At 38.9% G+C, this 18,117-nt stretch overlaps 2 protein-coding genes across 2 annotated transcripts; both read right to left on the reverse strand.

The window, feature by feature from the left end:
* Window positions 1-1,390: 1,390 nt before the first annotated feature.
* Window positions 1,391-5,180, reverse strand: LOC145902438 (solute carrier family 22 member 21-like). The gene is made up of 11 exons (XM_082990402.1): window positions 5,004-5,180; window positions 4,744-4,914; window positions 4,492-4,595; window positions 4,273-4,427; window positions 3,940-4,108; window positions 3,566-3,701; window positions 3,323-3,444; window positions 2,728-2,942; window positions 2,192-2,374; window positions 1,883-2,024; window positions 1,391-1,655 (listed from the first exon to the last, which is right to left on the reverse strand). The coding sequence occupies exons 1-11, from the start codon at window positions 5,178-5,180 to the stop codon at window positions 1,574-1,576; spliced, it is 1,656 nt and encodes a 551-aa protein (XP_082846528.1). The 3' UTR covers window positions 1,391-1,573.
* A 6,622-nt stretch (window positions 5,181-11,802) lies between these two features.
* LOC145902440 (organic cation/carnitine transporter 2-like) lies at window positions 11,803-15,301 on the reverse strand. Its single transcript, XM_082990404.1, has 10 exons — window positions 15,264-15,301; window positions 15,004-15,174; window positions 14,749-14,852; window positions 14,530-14,684; window positions 14,216-14,384; window positions 13,940-14,075; window positions 13,647-13,768; window positions 12,848-13,062; window positions 12,199-12,381; window positions 11,803-11,948 (listed from the first exon to the last, which is right to left on the reverse strand). The coding sequence occupies exons 3-10, from the start codon at window positions 14,796-14,798 to the stop codon at window positions 11,803-11,805; spliced, it is 1,176 nt and encodes a 391-aa protein (XP_082846530.1). The 5' UTR covers window positions 14,799-14,852; window positions 15,004-15,174; window positions 15,264-15,301.
* Between the last annotated feature and the right edge of the window lie 2,816 nt (window positions 15,302-18,117).

The raw sequence follows: 18,117 nt of genomic DNA on the forward strand, positions 1-18,117 counted from the left end.
CACACAATTGCAGAGTGTGTTTCCAAGCTGTTGCGGTAAGCGGAAAGCCTTTACAAGGCGCGTTGCAGTTGTTGTCTGTTCCTAATTTTCGTTGGCAAATATGAACAATATACAGTGTAATGTGTTTTGAAGTATTTATCGACCTAACAATCCAAGCACTAATCTTCGCATATCGTATTGTTAACGGCTGAAAGACTATTACCACAAAAGGTCATGTTTTTTGTTTTATTCTACTTGCCACCAACCGCATCGCTTCCTTCAGTAAGGAATGTACCGGTGATTGTGCTACACCAGCGTTGGTGGATTTCGAAATTACGTCATCTCATTATTTAACTTTATCGATGCGTCATAGTGTAGCCTTCAATTCTGTTTCGTGGCTTTTAGTCATGCTTTGGTCTTTCCGTGGTCTTGGCGGTTGAGGTAGGTTATGCAAGGTGGTTCAACATATGTGTAGCTTTTATCAGCTAACGCTTGCGGCATCAGCAAAAAGGGTAACAAGTTTAAATGACACCCAAACGACCCAGCAAGACGCAGGGCTGCAGCATCTACAGTTCCATTGACACCATAACGTCGTCAGCAAATCACTGTGTTTTTTGAAACGTTTATCTCGGCTTGAGTCCAATCAGACATATTATTGTTTTGTGGCCCAATTGAAACAAATGTAATCCTGGCAACGTATATAATTGCTAACTTACATCGATTGTTGCACATTTTGTTGTGATATTTACTTAACCATCAATTGTCAACATCCTAAAATTTACTGACAAAGCAAACGTGCTCAAACTATATTGTTAACATTTCCATAGCTCACAAAAAACAGACTGATCACAAGAGGGCGGGGTTCAGTAAGTGCGGCGCACTAGAGCCAACACGAGTTTTGGGAGAGTATCGAATTCAAACCTAGAGCACCTAAGGGATTTTTTGACTTGGTCACCCTACGCTCTCATGTAATCTCAAAAGGTCCTCGCGACGCACATATTTTCCCGCAACAACCCTTCATTCGTAGTTGTATGGTTAATGCCACCATGGTAATACCTGATTTCCACCGAGAGTGAACAGAGCGTGACAAATAAACCAGTCTATTTAATTGGTGGACAAGCACCAGGCCTATGCGTACTTGCCTTTACTGATCAAATCAAATCACATTTATTTTACACGCAAAGTTTCACCTCTCACGTGACCAATGAATGTGAAACGTAAACAGACATCCATTTAATTAACAAATAGCTTAACAAGCAGTGCATTAAATCATATTAAACTCTGTCGATTTCGCCATCAATGCGTCACAATAATCACATGTTTGCTTTGCATAATTCTAGGCTGTGTAAGTTTCTTAAGTACACAATACATATTTGCTGTATATAAGATTGAAAATGTACAGATGACTTCTAAGAGCAATGGGAAAAACACTATGCAAACGCGTACAGAATTACAACATAAAATGTTCCACGAAAGCAAAATAGATTTTGCAAAAGTTAGCAAACAATTTGAAAACGTTTTTTTCGAAGAAAAAAAGAGAATTCTTAATATATTTTTGCATAAAAGTTTGTGATGACATACCAGGAAAAAGTAACTAAAGCCCATGCAAAGAAAGAGTGTTTTTGTCACTCTTGGGATAGCCAGAGGAACGCCTTGAACAGAAATGACATTTTATCCTGCAAAACATTTTGTATTTTAAACCGATATAATGGAGTAATTGTATATTACACAGACGCAGGTTTTATTACTTTAAAATCAGCAAACTGAACTCTTTCCTATTTGGTACGTGCACCTTCTATATTTTCAGTGGGGGAAAACTCAAAACACACAATAATGGCAATTAACTAAAACAAAATACCACCAAAAGCAAATGGTTGGCATTTATTGTTTTTTATGTACATACGGTTTTAGAAGTTTGGCGTCATCTATAGAATCGGGAAGAACTTTTCCTTTTGTTTCTGGCAAAACTAGGATTGAAATGAGGGACGAGACGCAAGCCAATCCACCCATGATGAGAAAAGGCACAAAATAGCTGCTTGTTTCACCTACATAGCAAAATGAGAAATGGCAATTTCACTGATTATCTTGCAATACTCATTTCTGTACAAAGGTTTGTTAATATTTTTTCAACCCTAGTAACGGTTTCCAAGCAAAGGACTAGAAATATTTTCCAGAGGCCTTAGCACTTGTCAAATAAACATTAAACATGTACCTATATACATGAGATAAGGCGCCACAAAACCGCCAATCTTCCCAGCGGCCGACGCAAATCCGAGTGATGCATTTCTCAGTAAAGTGGGCGACATTTCACCGGTGATGCTGAAGTTAATGTAAAAGGCGCCGATCACAAACGTCTTTCCAATGATCACAAGTGCTGTCATACCGACGAAGCTGGCTGGAAAAAATATCATTTGGTACTGTACCTGCTAGCTATGTGGTCCGAGACTTATATATGCGGCCCTATTAAAGACTGCATTAAGCGATGTATGATTAGAATAAGAAAATACTGACAGATTGATGTTTTTAAACATTGTGTGTGCGTTGAAACCAAAATTTCAATCAATTCTCCATTAAAAAAAAGAGAAGGCACTCGTTTTTCCTGTTCAAAATTGTCCATACTAAAGACTGACTAAAATTATGAACAGAATGAGGAAAAAGGCGAATATTGCTTTTGAGAATCTTGCATGTTAAGAAACGCCCAAATAATAACAAAAAATCCTCTCATAAACCAACGACAACTCTCTTTACCCGCCTCCACGAAAGGAGCAATGGCGAGACACACTCCTCCTGCTCCCATGAGAAGCGAAAGGGGAAGAGGTCTTCCGATCCACTGGATCAGCAGGAAGCCCAAAATCAATCCCGGAAACTCCAAAATACCAGAGATGGCAGCGTTCCAAAATCGATCCCCGCTTAATGCACTTATGTTGAGAGCCAAGCCATAATACACCATGTTGGTCACGATCCTATTGAACATAAATCATCAAAAAATCGCCAAATTTCCAATTGACGGGAGTCAAATTTTCAATGCAAATGGAGCCAATAACATATGACTTTAGTGAGTTGCAGATAGATGGCTACAGTTTTAACCTATAAGGTCTCATCAATACAGCTTGGTGTGACTCTTTAGACGAATTTGCCCACCAAGCGCCCTAACAAATACTAGGCAACACTTCAATAAAAGATTTTGACGCAACGCATGTACAACAGGTTATCTTTGAAGAAAAACAAAAACAAATTAAGAATAAATTTGGATCTTCTAAATTAAGTGAACAACCGGTCAGCATTGAAGTAATATTGGGAACCATTTTCGTAAATCGGTTCCAAATGACTCGCAGGCCCTTACCAGGATAAGGCGGCAGCAAACATGCGCCAACGCAACGTCGGAACTGTCAATAGGTGATAGAGGGCAATTGGTTTTGATTTATCGTCCACTGAATCCACTGCCTTAACCATTTTTTCCTCCTCCTGTCATAGTAAAAAAATTTTGGCCGTTGTTTTGACGCAAACATGAAAAAATCTTTACTACGAGTGAATCTCTTACCACAGGTTGTGAACATTATTGACACGGAGGTACAGACAAGCTCACCTCAGACATAAAAACCGCTATCACGTCAAACTCAGGTGAGGGTTTTTTGTTGATTTTGGCGATGTTTCTCAGCACAGTTATTGCTTCCCTGTGTTTTCCGGATGAGAGAAGCCAGTATGGAGATTCTGGAAGTAACCTGTAGGCGAAGAGTTACCTAACGTATTGTTGTACTGAAAATTACTTCCACAGTTTGCAAATGTTTATTTGTGATATGTCATACAACTAATATCAAACTATTCGCCACATTATCAAAATATCTGTTCATACGTATAAAATTTATACAGAAACGATGTGTTCAAAGCTTAAGCACTGGGTCACATAACATTGGCAAATAAACGAATATAAAACATAATATTATATGTAGGAACAACTACCAATAAAATGGAATGTAGAGAATTCCAAGAAGGCCCACGCATCTCATCAACCATCTCCAGTCCTTCAACAAGAAACCCAAAGCCGGAACAATTGAGGCTCCGAAGCAGAACCCGCCATACAAGCTTAGTGATACCTTGTTCCTATGCTTTTTGCCCATAAGCTCGTTTCCTGCAAGAAAACTGCGTAAATTTTTCGAACATTTAAACCAGTCAGAGTTGCATGTCAAGTTGGGGTTTAATTTGATAAATTTGGACAGAATTCAGACCCGAAATAGCACGTATTTTGGTAACCAATGGCATAAACAAAAGATCACATGTACTGCGGAAACGAACCAAGAACGAATGCGGTCGTGTATGAGGAGTAGATAGGAACGCCCAGTAGTGTCCGGAGGACGATGTAGAAAGTCATGGTCGGTGAAAACCCTACAGCGAAGAACAGACAAAATTCCAGAAGCTTGGATACCAGCACCACGGGCCTACGACCGAACCTACACCAGACACACATAAGCATAAAACCCCAACAGCATGTGGTCGAAATTGATATAGCGTTACCTGTCCGATATTGGGCCACCTACTAAACTTCCCATCAGTTCTCCAAACATGAAAACGGAGATAACCAGAGGCTTTTTCCAGGCGTTGGAGCACACAAGATCAAACTAAAAACAGATAAGGAGCAACTTTTTACATAAAATGACGTTTCGTTTGCAAAGTTGCTTTGCGTTTACTGTTTTATTGGGTCTTTAAACTTTTGTGTCGAAACGTATTTTCGTATGCTTGGCAATGAACGGCCTCGTGACTACTAACCTCAGTAACAGCCGTTGAAACGTCTGGATCAACATAAATCCAACCGTTGGTGCAAGTGTTGTTCGTCACTTCGAATGAAGTTACAAGCGAACCGTTTTCCTTAGCACTAAGTATGATTTCGTTACAGCGACTTGTCTCATTAAAGCTGAACTTTTCGCTTGGAATCGTCACCTGGAAAATCACAACTTTAGCGTTGAAACTGAAAGCAGTACGTTGGTCTTAACGTTGCTGTTGTAAAAAGTGCATAGAAGGATTATTACCTGATTGGAGTCAACTTCGGCGAAAATCTTGCATCTATGGTCCGGCGAAAACAACGTGAAGATTATGGTGAGATTTCCCCAAGCGCAAGTGAAAGCACTGCAGAAGATCACAATGCAAATTCGTTTCTGGTAAGTCCCGAATCTTCCCACTCGTTGCAACACATCCTCGTACGTCATATTACTGAATTTGCAACTTTGCAACAAAACTGTTTCAATCGTCTACAATCTTGGTTTTAACCTGGTTTGCAATCGGAAATAATGCTGTTTGGCGGCTGTAACACTAAACAAGGAAGATAGTGTACAAAGAAGTTTTTACTGTAATTGTGTCACTTTGCTATTCCTTTTCCTAAATGTTGGTGATATAGCGTTTGTTGCATAGCTGCCTCTGTATGATCAACTTTATTTGGATTAAAACTGCCTACTGTTGATATAAGACTTCAAATGACAGTTAGGTCAATAAGGCCTTTCTTAAGGCTGCGTCTGCGCCATCGAAGCTTTGCAAGTGTTGTTTACCAAAATCATGGAAGTGTTGCTCACCAAAGCATTTCAAGAGTTGACTTGATCGACGCCTTATTTGCACACATGTACATAAATCAGTGTGTCGTGTCTAACTCTCTGTTTTTGGTGCCATAAAATGATGTGGACTGCAAATTACTTTTTTTTAAATTCCCTTGTTTTCAGTGTGCGGTAAATAGTAATTAATGTAGGTCAAAGTGCAACGTAGTCTAATTTGTGACTAGTGCAGCCGCACTATAAGTCTCGTTTTGGCTCGCAATATTCAGACAAAACGAATCCTGACATATCAACTTGTTAATATGAAAGTTACAACATACTGAGACAATTCATTTTACCATCTCACTGCACGCACATCACAAAAGCTAATTTGGAATACACATATTCTTTGTTTTTTTTTCTGACAGATGTAACTTCTGCAACCACTTCCTTGAGCTGCAAAAATTTCCACCAAGCTCTGCTCACTTAATCCTCGTAAGCTACCTGTCATGAATTGTTTTACAACAAAGGGAAACAACTTCGGCAAACGTAATTATTGCGAACTTCTACTGCTTTTACCACCCCGTGTTCCCACTGTTATATGGAACTCTTCAAACAGCTCGTTAACCAAACGATAATTTCACATGTGGGAGTTTTACAGGTAGGTGGAGTAGGCAGAGATTTACTTCCGCTAAATTATAACTGTTCGTTCGTGCACCGCACTCTACAGTTTATATTATTTGAGTTAAAAGCAGTGGCTGGGTTTAAACGTTTTACTATCAGGTTCTCTAAGTAGCAGCGTGTCATAATCACCCTGGGCTTAAATATATGGATCCGTTTTATACGTGCGTATATACGAGTTCTACTGTGCGTAGATTTATATGCGGTTGTTAACAATCGGTTAATGGAGTTTATTAAAATTACAAAAAACAGTTTGCAGCAACCGACTGATTCCAACCACTGGTTAAAAGGCAAATACAACCTTTGGGCTGAAAAGTTTTATTCTGACTTTTCTTCTGTCATTGAATTTTGTCAGTCGTCCAATTGATGTATAAAGCCTACCATTTTATTCATACCAAGTGCCGTATTAAGGGTCTCTAGACAGGCAGGTTTAACACTTTCTAATTCTTTTAAGTTATAGCAGTTGACGTTTTAAGCATACAATACGTAAAAAATGCCATAGTGACCCGATAAATATGGATCCGTTTATACGAGGTTATATGCAAGTTCTCTTATATTGTCACTGCACAATAAAGTTATAAGGGTTATTAATAGCATCTTATGAGCCTCTGGAATATAGTGCGCAAAGTGAAATATGGGCCTTGTTACCAACCGGTACAACAGGTTCGCGGAGGTCGTAAAATCTAAACTGGTTTGCACAAACCGGTTCGAACCGGTTGAATCCCACCTCTGGCTGTATTTACCTATAAATCCGAAATACTATAAATTTAAAGTCAGTTTTAAGGACGAAATATACGACTAACGACTACTTATCATTTGAAAGTGTAGGGCCACCTGCTATGTTAGTCGTTGCAGGCACATTATTACTTGTTCAAATAAAACTTTAAAGCGATTTTCTAATGGCGATTATATTGATCTTACAGATGTACTTAACACACACAAAAATATGGAGAACATAGTTTGGCTACAGAAAACCTTTACGAATACTAAAAGTTTTATTGCAAGTTCAACTCCCTCATTGGTCTTCGCCTTTTCACTGAAGCAGAAAAATCACCGCATAATTGAAAAAATATACTTTTAGGGCAAAACAATGTACAAATGTAGTTTATACGCGCATCACCTGCTATGCTGTGGTAAACGTGCTCATAATTTCGTGTTAATAAAAAACAATTTTCGTTTACTTCGGATAATTTCCCAATCAACCATACGGTGAAAACAAGAATACAAATTTGCTTATAGGTGGCTGGCGAAATTGTTTTCTAACCGCATGTACCCCGTCAGGACGTGTAAACGCACAGTTTCATGCCAACATTTTTGCAGATACAACATAAACAGGTAGGTGACGAAACTCAAGAATTCCATATTGTGCAAGTTTGAAGAGAGAAACAATTACAGAAAAAACAGGACTTCCTAATTTGAATTTTATCGTTAATATCGAGTGGAAAATTTCCACAGTGGTCATGCACGAGTAACCACTGCCCGCCAAGTGAGAATACTTTAGACACCGCTTTGTGAGTGTGGCAAGCCGAAGGTTGACCGACGTTTGAAACAGAGTTGCTGGCATCGTATCCTGTGAATAACTTGAGATATTTAAACTGACAGAACTCTGTAATAACAACTTGGGTTTTGTTATTTTACATCAAATTTGAATTGTTATTCTCCTCGTTCTAATGATACACTCACGGTTTTAGAAGTTTTGCGTCGTCTATGGAATCGGGAAGGACTTTTCCTTTTGTTTCCGGCAAAACTACGATTGAAATGAGGGACGAGACGCAAGCCAATCCTCCCATGATGAGAAAAGGGCACAAAATAGCTGCTTGTTTCACCTGCAGCAAAGTAATAAATAAATTTATAAAATTAAAAATTTACCGATTTTCTTGTAGTATTAATAGCTTGTAGTAACGGTTTTCAACCAACAAATATTCTTCATTACATTTTACTCTGGTTGCAAAAGACTGGAGATTTTTTGCAATGACCTTAGTACTTGTCACATAAATTTAAACATGTACATCCTACCTATATACATGAGATAAGGCGCCACAAAACCGCCAATCTTCCCTGCGGCCGACGCGAATCCGAGTGAAGCATTTCTCAGTAAAGTGGGCGACATTTCACCGGTGATGCTGAAGTTAATGTAGAAGGCGCCGATTACAAACGTCTTTCCGATGATCACAAGTGCTGTCATGCCGACAGAACTGGCTGGAAAAAATATCGTTTGATACTGTACGTGCTAGCTATGTGGTCCGAGACTTATATATGCGGCCCTATTAAAGACTGCATGAAGCGTTGTGTGAATAGAACAAGAAAAATCTGGCATTTTTAAACATCGTGTGTATTGAGAAACCAAAATTTCAATCAATTCTCCAATAAAAAAGAGAAGGCGCTCATTTTTTCTGTTCGTAAGTGGTCAAATTAAAGACTAAATTTTTTGTGTCGAAACGTATTTTCGCATGCTTGCCAATGAACGGCCTCGTGATGACTACTAACCTCAGTAACGACCGTCGAAACGTCTGGATCAGCGTAAATCCAACCGTTGGTGCAAGTGTTGTTCGTCACCTTGTACGTAGTTACAAGCGAACCGTTTTCATTTGCACCGATTACGGTTTCGTTACAGCGACTTGTCTCATTAAAGCTGAACTTTTCTCTCGGAATCGTCACCTGGAAAATCACAACTTTAGCGTTGAAACTGAAAGCAGTACGTTGGTCTTAACGTTGCTGTTGTAAAAAGTGCATAGAAGGATTATTACCTGATTGGAGTCAACTTCGGCGAAAATCTTGCATCTATGGTCCGGCGAAAACAACGTGAAGATTATTGTGAGATTTCCCCAAGCGCAAGTGAAAGCACTGCAGAAGATCACAATGCAAATTCGTTTCTGGTAAGTCCCGAATCTTCCCACTCGTTGCAACACATCCTCGTACGTCATATTACTGAATTTGCAACTTTGTAATAAAACTGTTTCAATCGTCTACAATCTTGGTTTTAACCTGGTTTGCAATCGGAAATAATGCTGTTTGGCGGCTGTAACACTAAACAAGGAAGATAGTGTACAAAGAAGTTTTTACTGTAATTGTGTCACTTTGCTATTCCTTTTCCTAAATGTTGGTGATATAGCGTTTGTTGCATTGCTGCCTCTGTATGATCAACTTTATTTGGATTAAAACTGCCTACTGTTGATATAAGACTTCAAATGACAGTTAGGTCAATAAGGCCTTTCTTAAGACTGCGTCTGCGCCATCGAAGCTTTGCAAGCGTTGTTTACCAAAATCATGGAAGTGTTGCTCACCAAAGCATTTCAAGTGTTGACTTGATCGACACCTTATTTGCACACATGTACATAAATCAGTGTGTCGTGTCTAACTCTCTGTTTTTGGTGCCATAAAATGATGTGGACTGCAAATTACTTTTTTAATAATTCCCTTGTTTTCACTGTGCGGTAAATAGTAATTAATGTAGGTCAAAGTGCAACGTAGCCTAATTTGTGAGCCGCATTATAAGTTTCGTTTTGGCTGGCAATATTCTGATCTGCATGAAATCGCAACTTGTTAATATGAAAGTTACAACATACTGAGACAATTCATTTTACTATCTCAATACACGCACAACACAAAAGCTAATTTAGAATACACAGATTCTTTTGTTTTCTCTCAAACACATATAACTTCTACAACCACTTCATTAACCTGCAAAAATTTCCACCAAGCTCTGCTCACTTAATCCTCGTAAGCTACCTGTCATGAATTGTTTTTACGACAAAGGGAAACAACTTCGGCAAACGTAATTATTGCGAACTTCTAGTGCTTTTACCACCCCGTGTTCCCACTGTTATATGAAACTCTTCAAACAGCTCGTTAACCAAACGATAATTTCACATGTTGTTTCAACTGCAGAATGCCTTAGTGCTAAATTGTATGGTGGGAGTTTTACAGGTAGGTGGAGTAGGAAGAGTTTTACTTCCGCTAAGTTATAATTGTTCGTTCGTGTACCGCACTCTACAGTTTATATTATTTGAGTTAAAAGCAGTGGCTGGGTTTAAACGTTTTACTATCAGGTTCTCTAAGTAGCAGCGTGTCATCATCACCCTGGGCTTAAATATATAAATCCGTTTTATACGTGCGTATATACGAGTTCTACTGTGCGTAGGCTTATATGCGGTTGTTAACAATCGGTTAATGGAGTTTATTAAAATTACAAAAAACAGTTTGCAGCAACCGACTGATTCCAACCACTGGTTAAAAGGCAAATACAACCTTCGGGCTGAAAAGTTTTATTCTGACTTTTCTTCTGTCATTGAGTTTTGTCAGTCGTCCAATTGATGTATAAAGCCTACCATTTTATTCATACCAAGTGCCGTATTAAGGGTCTCTACACAGACAGGTTTAACACTTTCTAATTCTTTTAAGTTATAGCAGTTGACGTTTTAAACATACAATACGTAAAAAATGCCATAGTGACCCGATAAATATGGATCCGTTTATACGAGGTTATATGCAAGTTCTCTTATATTGTCACTGCACAATAAAGTTATAAGGGTTATTAATAGCATGTTATGAGTCTCTGGAATATAGTGCGCAAAGTGAAACATGGGGCCTTGTTACCAATCGGTACAACAGGTTCGCGGAGGTCGTAAAATCTAAACTGGTTTACACAAACCGGTGCGAACAGGTTGAATCCCACCTCTGGCTGTATTTACCTATAAATCCGAAATACTTTTAATTTAAAGTCAGATTTAAGGACGAATTATACGACTAACGACTACTTATCATTTGAAAGTGTAGGGCCACCTGCTATGTTAATCGTTGCAGGCACATTATTACTTGTTCAAATAAAACTTTAAAGCGATTTTCTAATGGCGATTATATTGATCTTACAGATGTACTTAACGCCCACAAAACATGGAGAAAACAGTTTGGCTACAGAAAACCTTTACGAGTACTAAAAGTTTTATTGCAAGTTCAACTCCCTTATTGGTCTTCGCCTTTTTACTAAAGCAGAAAAATCACCGCATAATTGAAAAAATATACTTTCAGGGCAAAACAATGTACAAATGTAGTTTATACGCGCATCACCTGCTATGCTGTGGTAAACGTGCTCATATTTTCGTGTTAATAAAAAACAATTCTCGTTTACTTCGGATAATTTCCCAATTAACCTTACGGTGAAAACAAGAATATAAATTTGCTTATAGGTGGCTGGCGAAATTGTTTTCTAACCGCATGTAGCCCGTCAGGACGTGTAAGCGCACAGTTCCATGCCAACATTTTTGCAGATACAACATAAACAGGTAGGTGACGAAACTCAAGAATTCCATATTGTGCAAGTTTGAAGAGAGAAAGAATTACAGAAAAAACAGGACTTCCTAATTTGAATATTATCGTTAATATCGAGTGGAAATTTTCCACAGTGGTCATGCACGGGTAACCACTGCCTGCCAAGTGAGAATACTTTAGACACCGCTTTGTGAGTTGGGCAAACCGGAGGTTGACCGACGTTTGAAACAGAGTTGCTGGCATCGTATCCTGTGAATAACTTGAGATATTTAAACTGACAGAACTCTGTAATAACAACTTGGGTTTTGTTATTTTACATCAAATTTGAATTGTTATTCTCCTCGTTCTAATGATACACTCACGGTTTTAGAAGTTTGGCGTCATCTATGGAATCGGGAAGGACTTTTCCTTTTGTTTCCGGCAAAACTAGGATTGAAATGAGGGACGAGACGCAAGCCAATCCTCCCATGATGAGAAAGGGCACAAAATAGCTGCTTGTTTCACCTGTAGCAAAGTAATAAATAAATAGATTTATAAAATTAAAAATTTACCGATTTTCTTGTAGTATTAATAGCTTGGAGTAACGGTTTTCAACCAACAACTATTCTTCATTGCATTTTACTCTGGTTGCAAAAGACTGGAGATTTTTTGCAATGACCTTAGAACCCATAGTAACGGTTTCCAAGCAAAGAACTAGAAATATTTTCCAGAGGCCTTAGTACTTGTCACATAAATTTAAACATGTACATCCTACCTATATACATCAGATAAGGCGCCACAAAACCGCCAATCTTCCCAGCGGCCGATGCAAATCCGAGTGATGCATTTCTCAGTAAAGTGGGCGACATTTCACCAGTGATGCTGAAGTTAATGTAGAAGGCGCCGATTACAAACGTCTTTCCGATGATCACAAGTGCTGTCATGCCGACGGCACTGGCTGGAAAAAATATCGTTTGATACTGTATCTGCTAGCTATGTGGTTACTTATATATGCGACCCTATTAAAGACTGCATGAAGCGAAGTGTGAATAGAATAAGGAAAATCTGGCATTTTTAAACATCGTTTGTATTGAGAAACCAAAATTTCAATCAATTCTCCAATAAAAAAGAGAAGGATCTCGTTTTTTTTGTTCGTAAGTGGTCAAATTAAAGACTGACTAAAATTACGAATAGAATGAGAGAAAGGTGAATCGTTTTTGAAAAAACTCCATAAAAAGACAAAGCTAGTATGCTATTGATTATATTACATGAAGTAGTGGACGTTTCGAACTCTAACTGGGTTCATTATCAGTACTAGAATGAGAATGCGTGTATCTCATTCAGTACTGATGATGAACCCAATTAGAGTTCGAAACTCATACATTGACAAAAACTTCTAATAAACAAACGAGGGCTTCCTTTACCCGCCTCCACGAAAGGAGCAATGGCGAGACACACTCCTCCTGCTCCCATGAGAAGCGAAAGAGGAAGAGGTCTTCCGATCCACTGGATCAGCAGGAAGCCCAAAATGATGCCAGGGTACTCCAAAATACCAGAGATGGCAGCGTTCCAAAATCGATCCCCGCTTAATGCACTTATGTTGAGAGCCAAGCCAAAATACACGATGTTGGTTACGATCCTATTGAACATAAATCATCAAAAAATTGCTAAATTTTCAAGTGATGGGAGTCAAATTTTCAATAACAGCAAGTGGGGCCAATAACATATGATTGAGCTGCAGACAAATGGCCTCTATTTCGACTTATAAGGCCTCATCAGTGCAGCTCGGTGACTCTTAGACGAAATTGCCGATGAAACGGTCAGGCACAGACTAGGCAAAAACTTGTTAGGCAATAACAGGTTCTAACGCAGTGATTCCCAACCTTTTTGTGGTTGCGCACCACTTGGAGATAAAACAATTTTGACGCGTATCATCTAGTTGTGTGCTACAAAGTAACCTAGGGATTGAAGTAACAAACGTTTAGAGATCACTTACGATTTTTTCAATTCGAACCAGATCCGCAAATTACGGAAAGGTGCTCGCGTATACCACCTGGAACGCTGTCGCGTACCACCTGTTGGGAAACACTACTCTAACGCGACTCATTTACAATAGGTTATCTCAATATTGAAAAATAACTAAGATCCCCTAAATTAAGTCATCAACCGGTCGATGTTGAATCAGTTTTGTAAATTGGTTCCAAGTTACTCGCAGACGCTTACCATGATAAGGCAGCAGCAAACATGCGCCAACGCAATGTGGGAACTGTCAATAGATGATATAGGGCAATTGGTTTTGATTTATCATCTACTAAATCCACTGCATCCATCATTTTTTCCTCCTCCTGTTGTAGTAAAAGAAATTTTGGCAGTTGTTTTGACGCAAAAACGTTTCGCTCCAAAACACCCCCAACTGCGGGGTTAACCTAATAAAGAATGAAACATATAATAATCTTTACCACGAGTGAATCTTTTACCACAGGTTGTTATTGACACGAAGGTACATACAAGCTCACCTCAGACTTAAAAACCGCCATCACGTCAAACTCAGGTGAGGGTTTTTTGTTGATTTTGGCGATGTTACTCAGCACAGTTACTGCTTCCCTGTGTTTTCCGGATGATAGAAGCCAGTATGGAGATTCTGGGAGTAACCTGTAGGTAGAGAGTTACCTAACGTTTTATGGCACTGAAAATTACTTGGACAGAAACGTGCTTAAAGCTCAGGTACATGGAAACATAACATTGGCAAATAAACGAATATAAATTAAAAACATATAGGTAGGAACAACTACCAATAAAATGGTATATAAAGAATTCCAAGAAGGCCTGAGCATCTCATCAACCACCTCCAGTCCTTGAACAAGAAACCCAAAGCCGGAACAATTGAGGCTCCGAAGCAGTAGCCGCCATACAAGCTTAGTGATACCTTGTTCCTGTGCTTTTTGCCCACAAGCTCGTTCCCTGCAAGAATACCAGTCCCCAGTCAGAGTTGCATGTCGGGTCGGGGTTTAATTTGATAAATTTGGACAGAATTCAGACCCGAAATAGCACGTATTTTGTTAACCAATGGCATAAACAAAAGATCACATGTACTGCGGAAACGAACCAAGAACGAATGCGGTCGTGTATGAGGAGTAGATAGGAACGCCCACTAGTGCCCGAAGGACGATGTAAAACGTCATGGTGGGTGAAAACCCTATGGCGAAGAACAGAGAAAATTCCAGAAGCTTGGATACGAGCACCACGGGCCTGCGACCGAACCTACACCAGACACACATAAGCATAAAACCCCATCAGCATGTGGTCGATATTGATATAGTGTTACCTGTCCGATATTGGGCCACCTACTAAACTTCCCATCAGTTCTCCAAACATGAAAACGGAGATAACCAGAGGTTTTTTCCAGGCGTTGGAGCACACAAGATCAAACTAAAAACAGATAAGGAGCAACTTTTTACATAAAATGACGTTTCGTTTGCAAAGTTGCTTTGCGTTTACTGTTTTATTGGGTCTTTAAACTTTTGTGTCGAAACGTATTTTCGCATGCTTGCCAATGAACGGCCTCGTGATGACTACTAACCTCAGTAACAGCCGTTGAAACGTCTCGGTCAACGTAAATCCAACCGTTGGTGCAAGTGTTGTTCGTCACTTCGAATGAAGTTACAAGCGAACCGTTTTCCTTAGCACTAAGTACGATTTCGTTACAGCGACTTGTCTCATTAAAGCTGAACTTTTCGCTTGGAATCGTCACCTGGGAAATCACAACTTTAGCGTTGAAACTGAAAGCAGTACGTTGGTCTTAACGTTGCTGTTGTAAAAAGTGCATAGAAGGATTAATACCTGATTGGATTCGACCTCGGCGAAAATCTTGCATCTATGGTCCGGTGAAAACAACGTGAAGATTATTGTGAGATTTCCCCAAGCGCAAGTGAAAGCACTGCAGAAGATCACAATGCAAATTCGCTTCTGGTAAGTCCCGAATCTTCCCACTCGTTGCAACACATCCTCGTACGTCATATTACTGAATTTGCAACTTTGCAACAAAACTGTTTCAATCGTCTACAATCTTGGTTTTAACCTGGTTTGCAATCGGAAATAATGCTGTTTGGCGGCTGTAACACTAAACAAGGAAGATAGTGTACAAAGAAGTTTTTACTGTAATTGTGTCACTTTGCTATTCCTTTTCCTAAATGTTGTTGATATGGCGTTTGTTGCATAGCTGCCTCTGTATGATAAACTTTATTTGGATTAAAACTGCCTACTGTTGATATAAGACTTCAAATGACAGTTAGGTCAATAAGGCCTTTCTTAAGACTGCGTCTGCGCCATCGAAGCTTTGCAAGTGTTGTTTACCAAAATCATGGAAGTGTTGCTCACCAAAGCATTTCAAGTGTTGACTTGATCGACACCTTATTTGCACACATGTACTTAAATCAGTGTGTCGTGTCTAACTCTCTGTTTTTGGTGCCATAAAATGATGTGGACTGCAAATTACTTTTTTAATAATTCCCTTGTTTTCACTGTGCGGTAAATAGTAATTAATGTAGGTCAAAGTGCAACGTAGCCTAATTTGTGAGCCGCATTATAAGTTTCGTTTTGGCTGGCAATATTCTGACAAAACGAATCCTGATTTATCTGCATGAAATCGCAACTTGTTAATATGAAAGTTACAACATACTGAGACAATTCATTTTACTATCTCAATACACGCACAACACAAAAGCTAATTTAGAATACACAGATTCTTTTGTTTTCTCTCAGACACATATAACTTCTACAACCACTTCATTAACCTGCAAAAATTTCCACCAAGCTCTGCTCACTTAATCCTCGTGAGCTACCTGTCATGAATTGCTGTCACGACAAAGGGAAACAACTTCGGCAAACGTAATTATTGCGAACTTCTACTGCTTTTACCACCCCGTGTTCCCACTGTTATATGGAACTCTTCAAACAGCTCGTTAACCAAACGATAATTTCACATGTGGGAGTTTTACAGGTAGGTGGAGTAGGAAGAGTTTTACTTCCGCTAAGTTATAATTGTTCGTTCGTGCACCGCACTCTACAGTTTATAGTATTTGAGTTAAAAGCAGTGGCTGGGTTTAAACGTTTTACTATCAGGTTCTCTAAGTAGCAGCGTGTCATCATCACCCTGGGCTTAAATATATAAATCCGTTTTATACGTGCGTATATACGAGTTCTACTGTGCGTAGGCTTATATGCGGTTGTTAACAATCGGTTAATGGAGTTTATTAAAATTACAAAAACCAGTTTGCAGCAACCGACTGATTCCAACCACTGGTTAAAAGGCAAATACAACCTTTGGGCTGGAAAGTTTTATTCTGACTGTTCTTCTGTCATTGAATTTTGTCAGTCGTCCAATGTATGAAGCCTACCATTTTATTCATACCAAGTTCCGTATTAAGGGTCTCTAGACAGACAGGTTTAACACTTTCTAATTCTTTTAAGTTATAGCAGTTGAGGTTTTAAGCATACAATACGTAAAAAATGCCATAGTGACCCGATAAATATGGATCCGTTTATACGAGGTTATATGCAAGTTCTCTTATATTGTCACTGCACAATAAAGTTATAAGGGTTATTAATAGCATCTTATGTGCCTCTAGAATATAGTGCGCAAAGTGAAACATGGGGCCTTGTTACCAACCGGTGCAACAGGTTCGCGGAGGTCGTAAAATCTAAACTGGTTTGCACAAACCGGTGCGAACAGGTTGAATCCCACCTCTGGCTGTATTTACCTATAAATCCGAAATACTATAAATTTAAAGTCAGTTTTAAGGACGAATTATACGACTAACGACTACTTATCATTTGAAAGTGTAGGGTCACCTGCTATGTTAGTCGTTGCAGGCACATTATTACTTGTTCAAATAAAACTTTAAAGCGATTTTCTAATAGCGATTATATTGATCTTACAGATGTACTTAACGCACACAAAACATGGAGAACACAGTTTGGCTACAGAAAACCTTTACGAATACTAAAAGTTTTATTGCAAGTTCAACTCCTTTACAGGTCATCGCCTTTTTACTAAAGCAGAAAAATCACCGCATAATTGAAAAAATATACTTTTAGGGCAAAACAATGTACAAATGTAGTTTATACGCGCATCACCTGCTATGCTGTGGTAAACGTGTTCATAATTTCGTGTTAATAAAAAACAATTCTCGTTTACTTCGGATAATTTCCCAATTAACCCTGTGGTGAAAACAAGAATATAAATTTGCTTATAGGTGGCTGGCGAAATTGTTTTCAAATCGCATGTAGCCCGTCAGGACGTGTAAGCGCACAGTTTCATGCCAACATTTTTGCAGATACAACATAAACAGGTAGGTGACGAAACTCAAGAATTCCATATTGTGCAAGTTTGTAGAGAGAAAGAATTACAGAAAAAACAGGACTTCCTAATTTGAATATTATCGTTAATATCGAGTGGAAATTTTCCACAGTGGTCATGCACGAGTAACCACTGCCTGCCAAGTGAGAATACTTTAGACACCGCTTTGTGAGTGTGGCAAGCCGAAGGTTGACCGACGTTTGAAACAGAGTTGCTGGCATCGTATCCTGTGAATAACTTGAGATATTTAAACTGACAGAACTCTGTAATAACAACTTGGGTTTTGTTATTTTACATCAAATTTGAATTGTTATTCTCCTCGTTCTAATGATACAC

The sequence above is a fragment of the Ascidia mentula genome, chromosome 5 (assembly GCF_947561715.1).
Source record: "Ascidia mentula chromosome 5, kaAscMent1.1, whole genome shotgun sequence".
In the NCBI taxonomy this organism is placed as follows: Eukaryota; Metazoa; Chordata; class Ascidiacea; order Phlebobranchia; family Ascidiidae; genus Ascidia; species Ascidia mentula.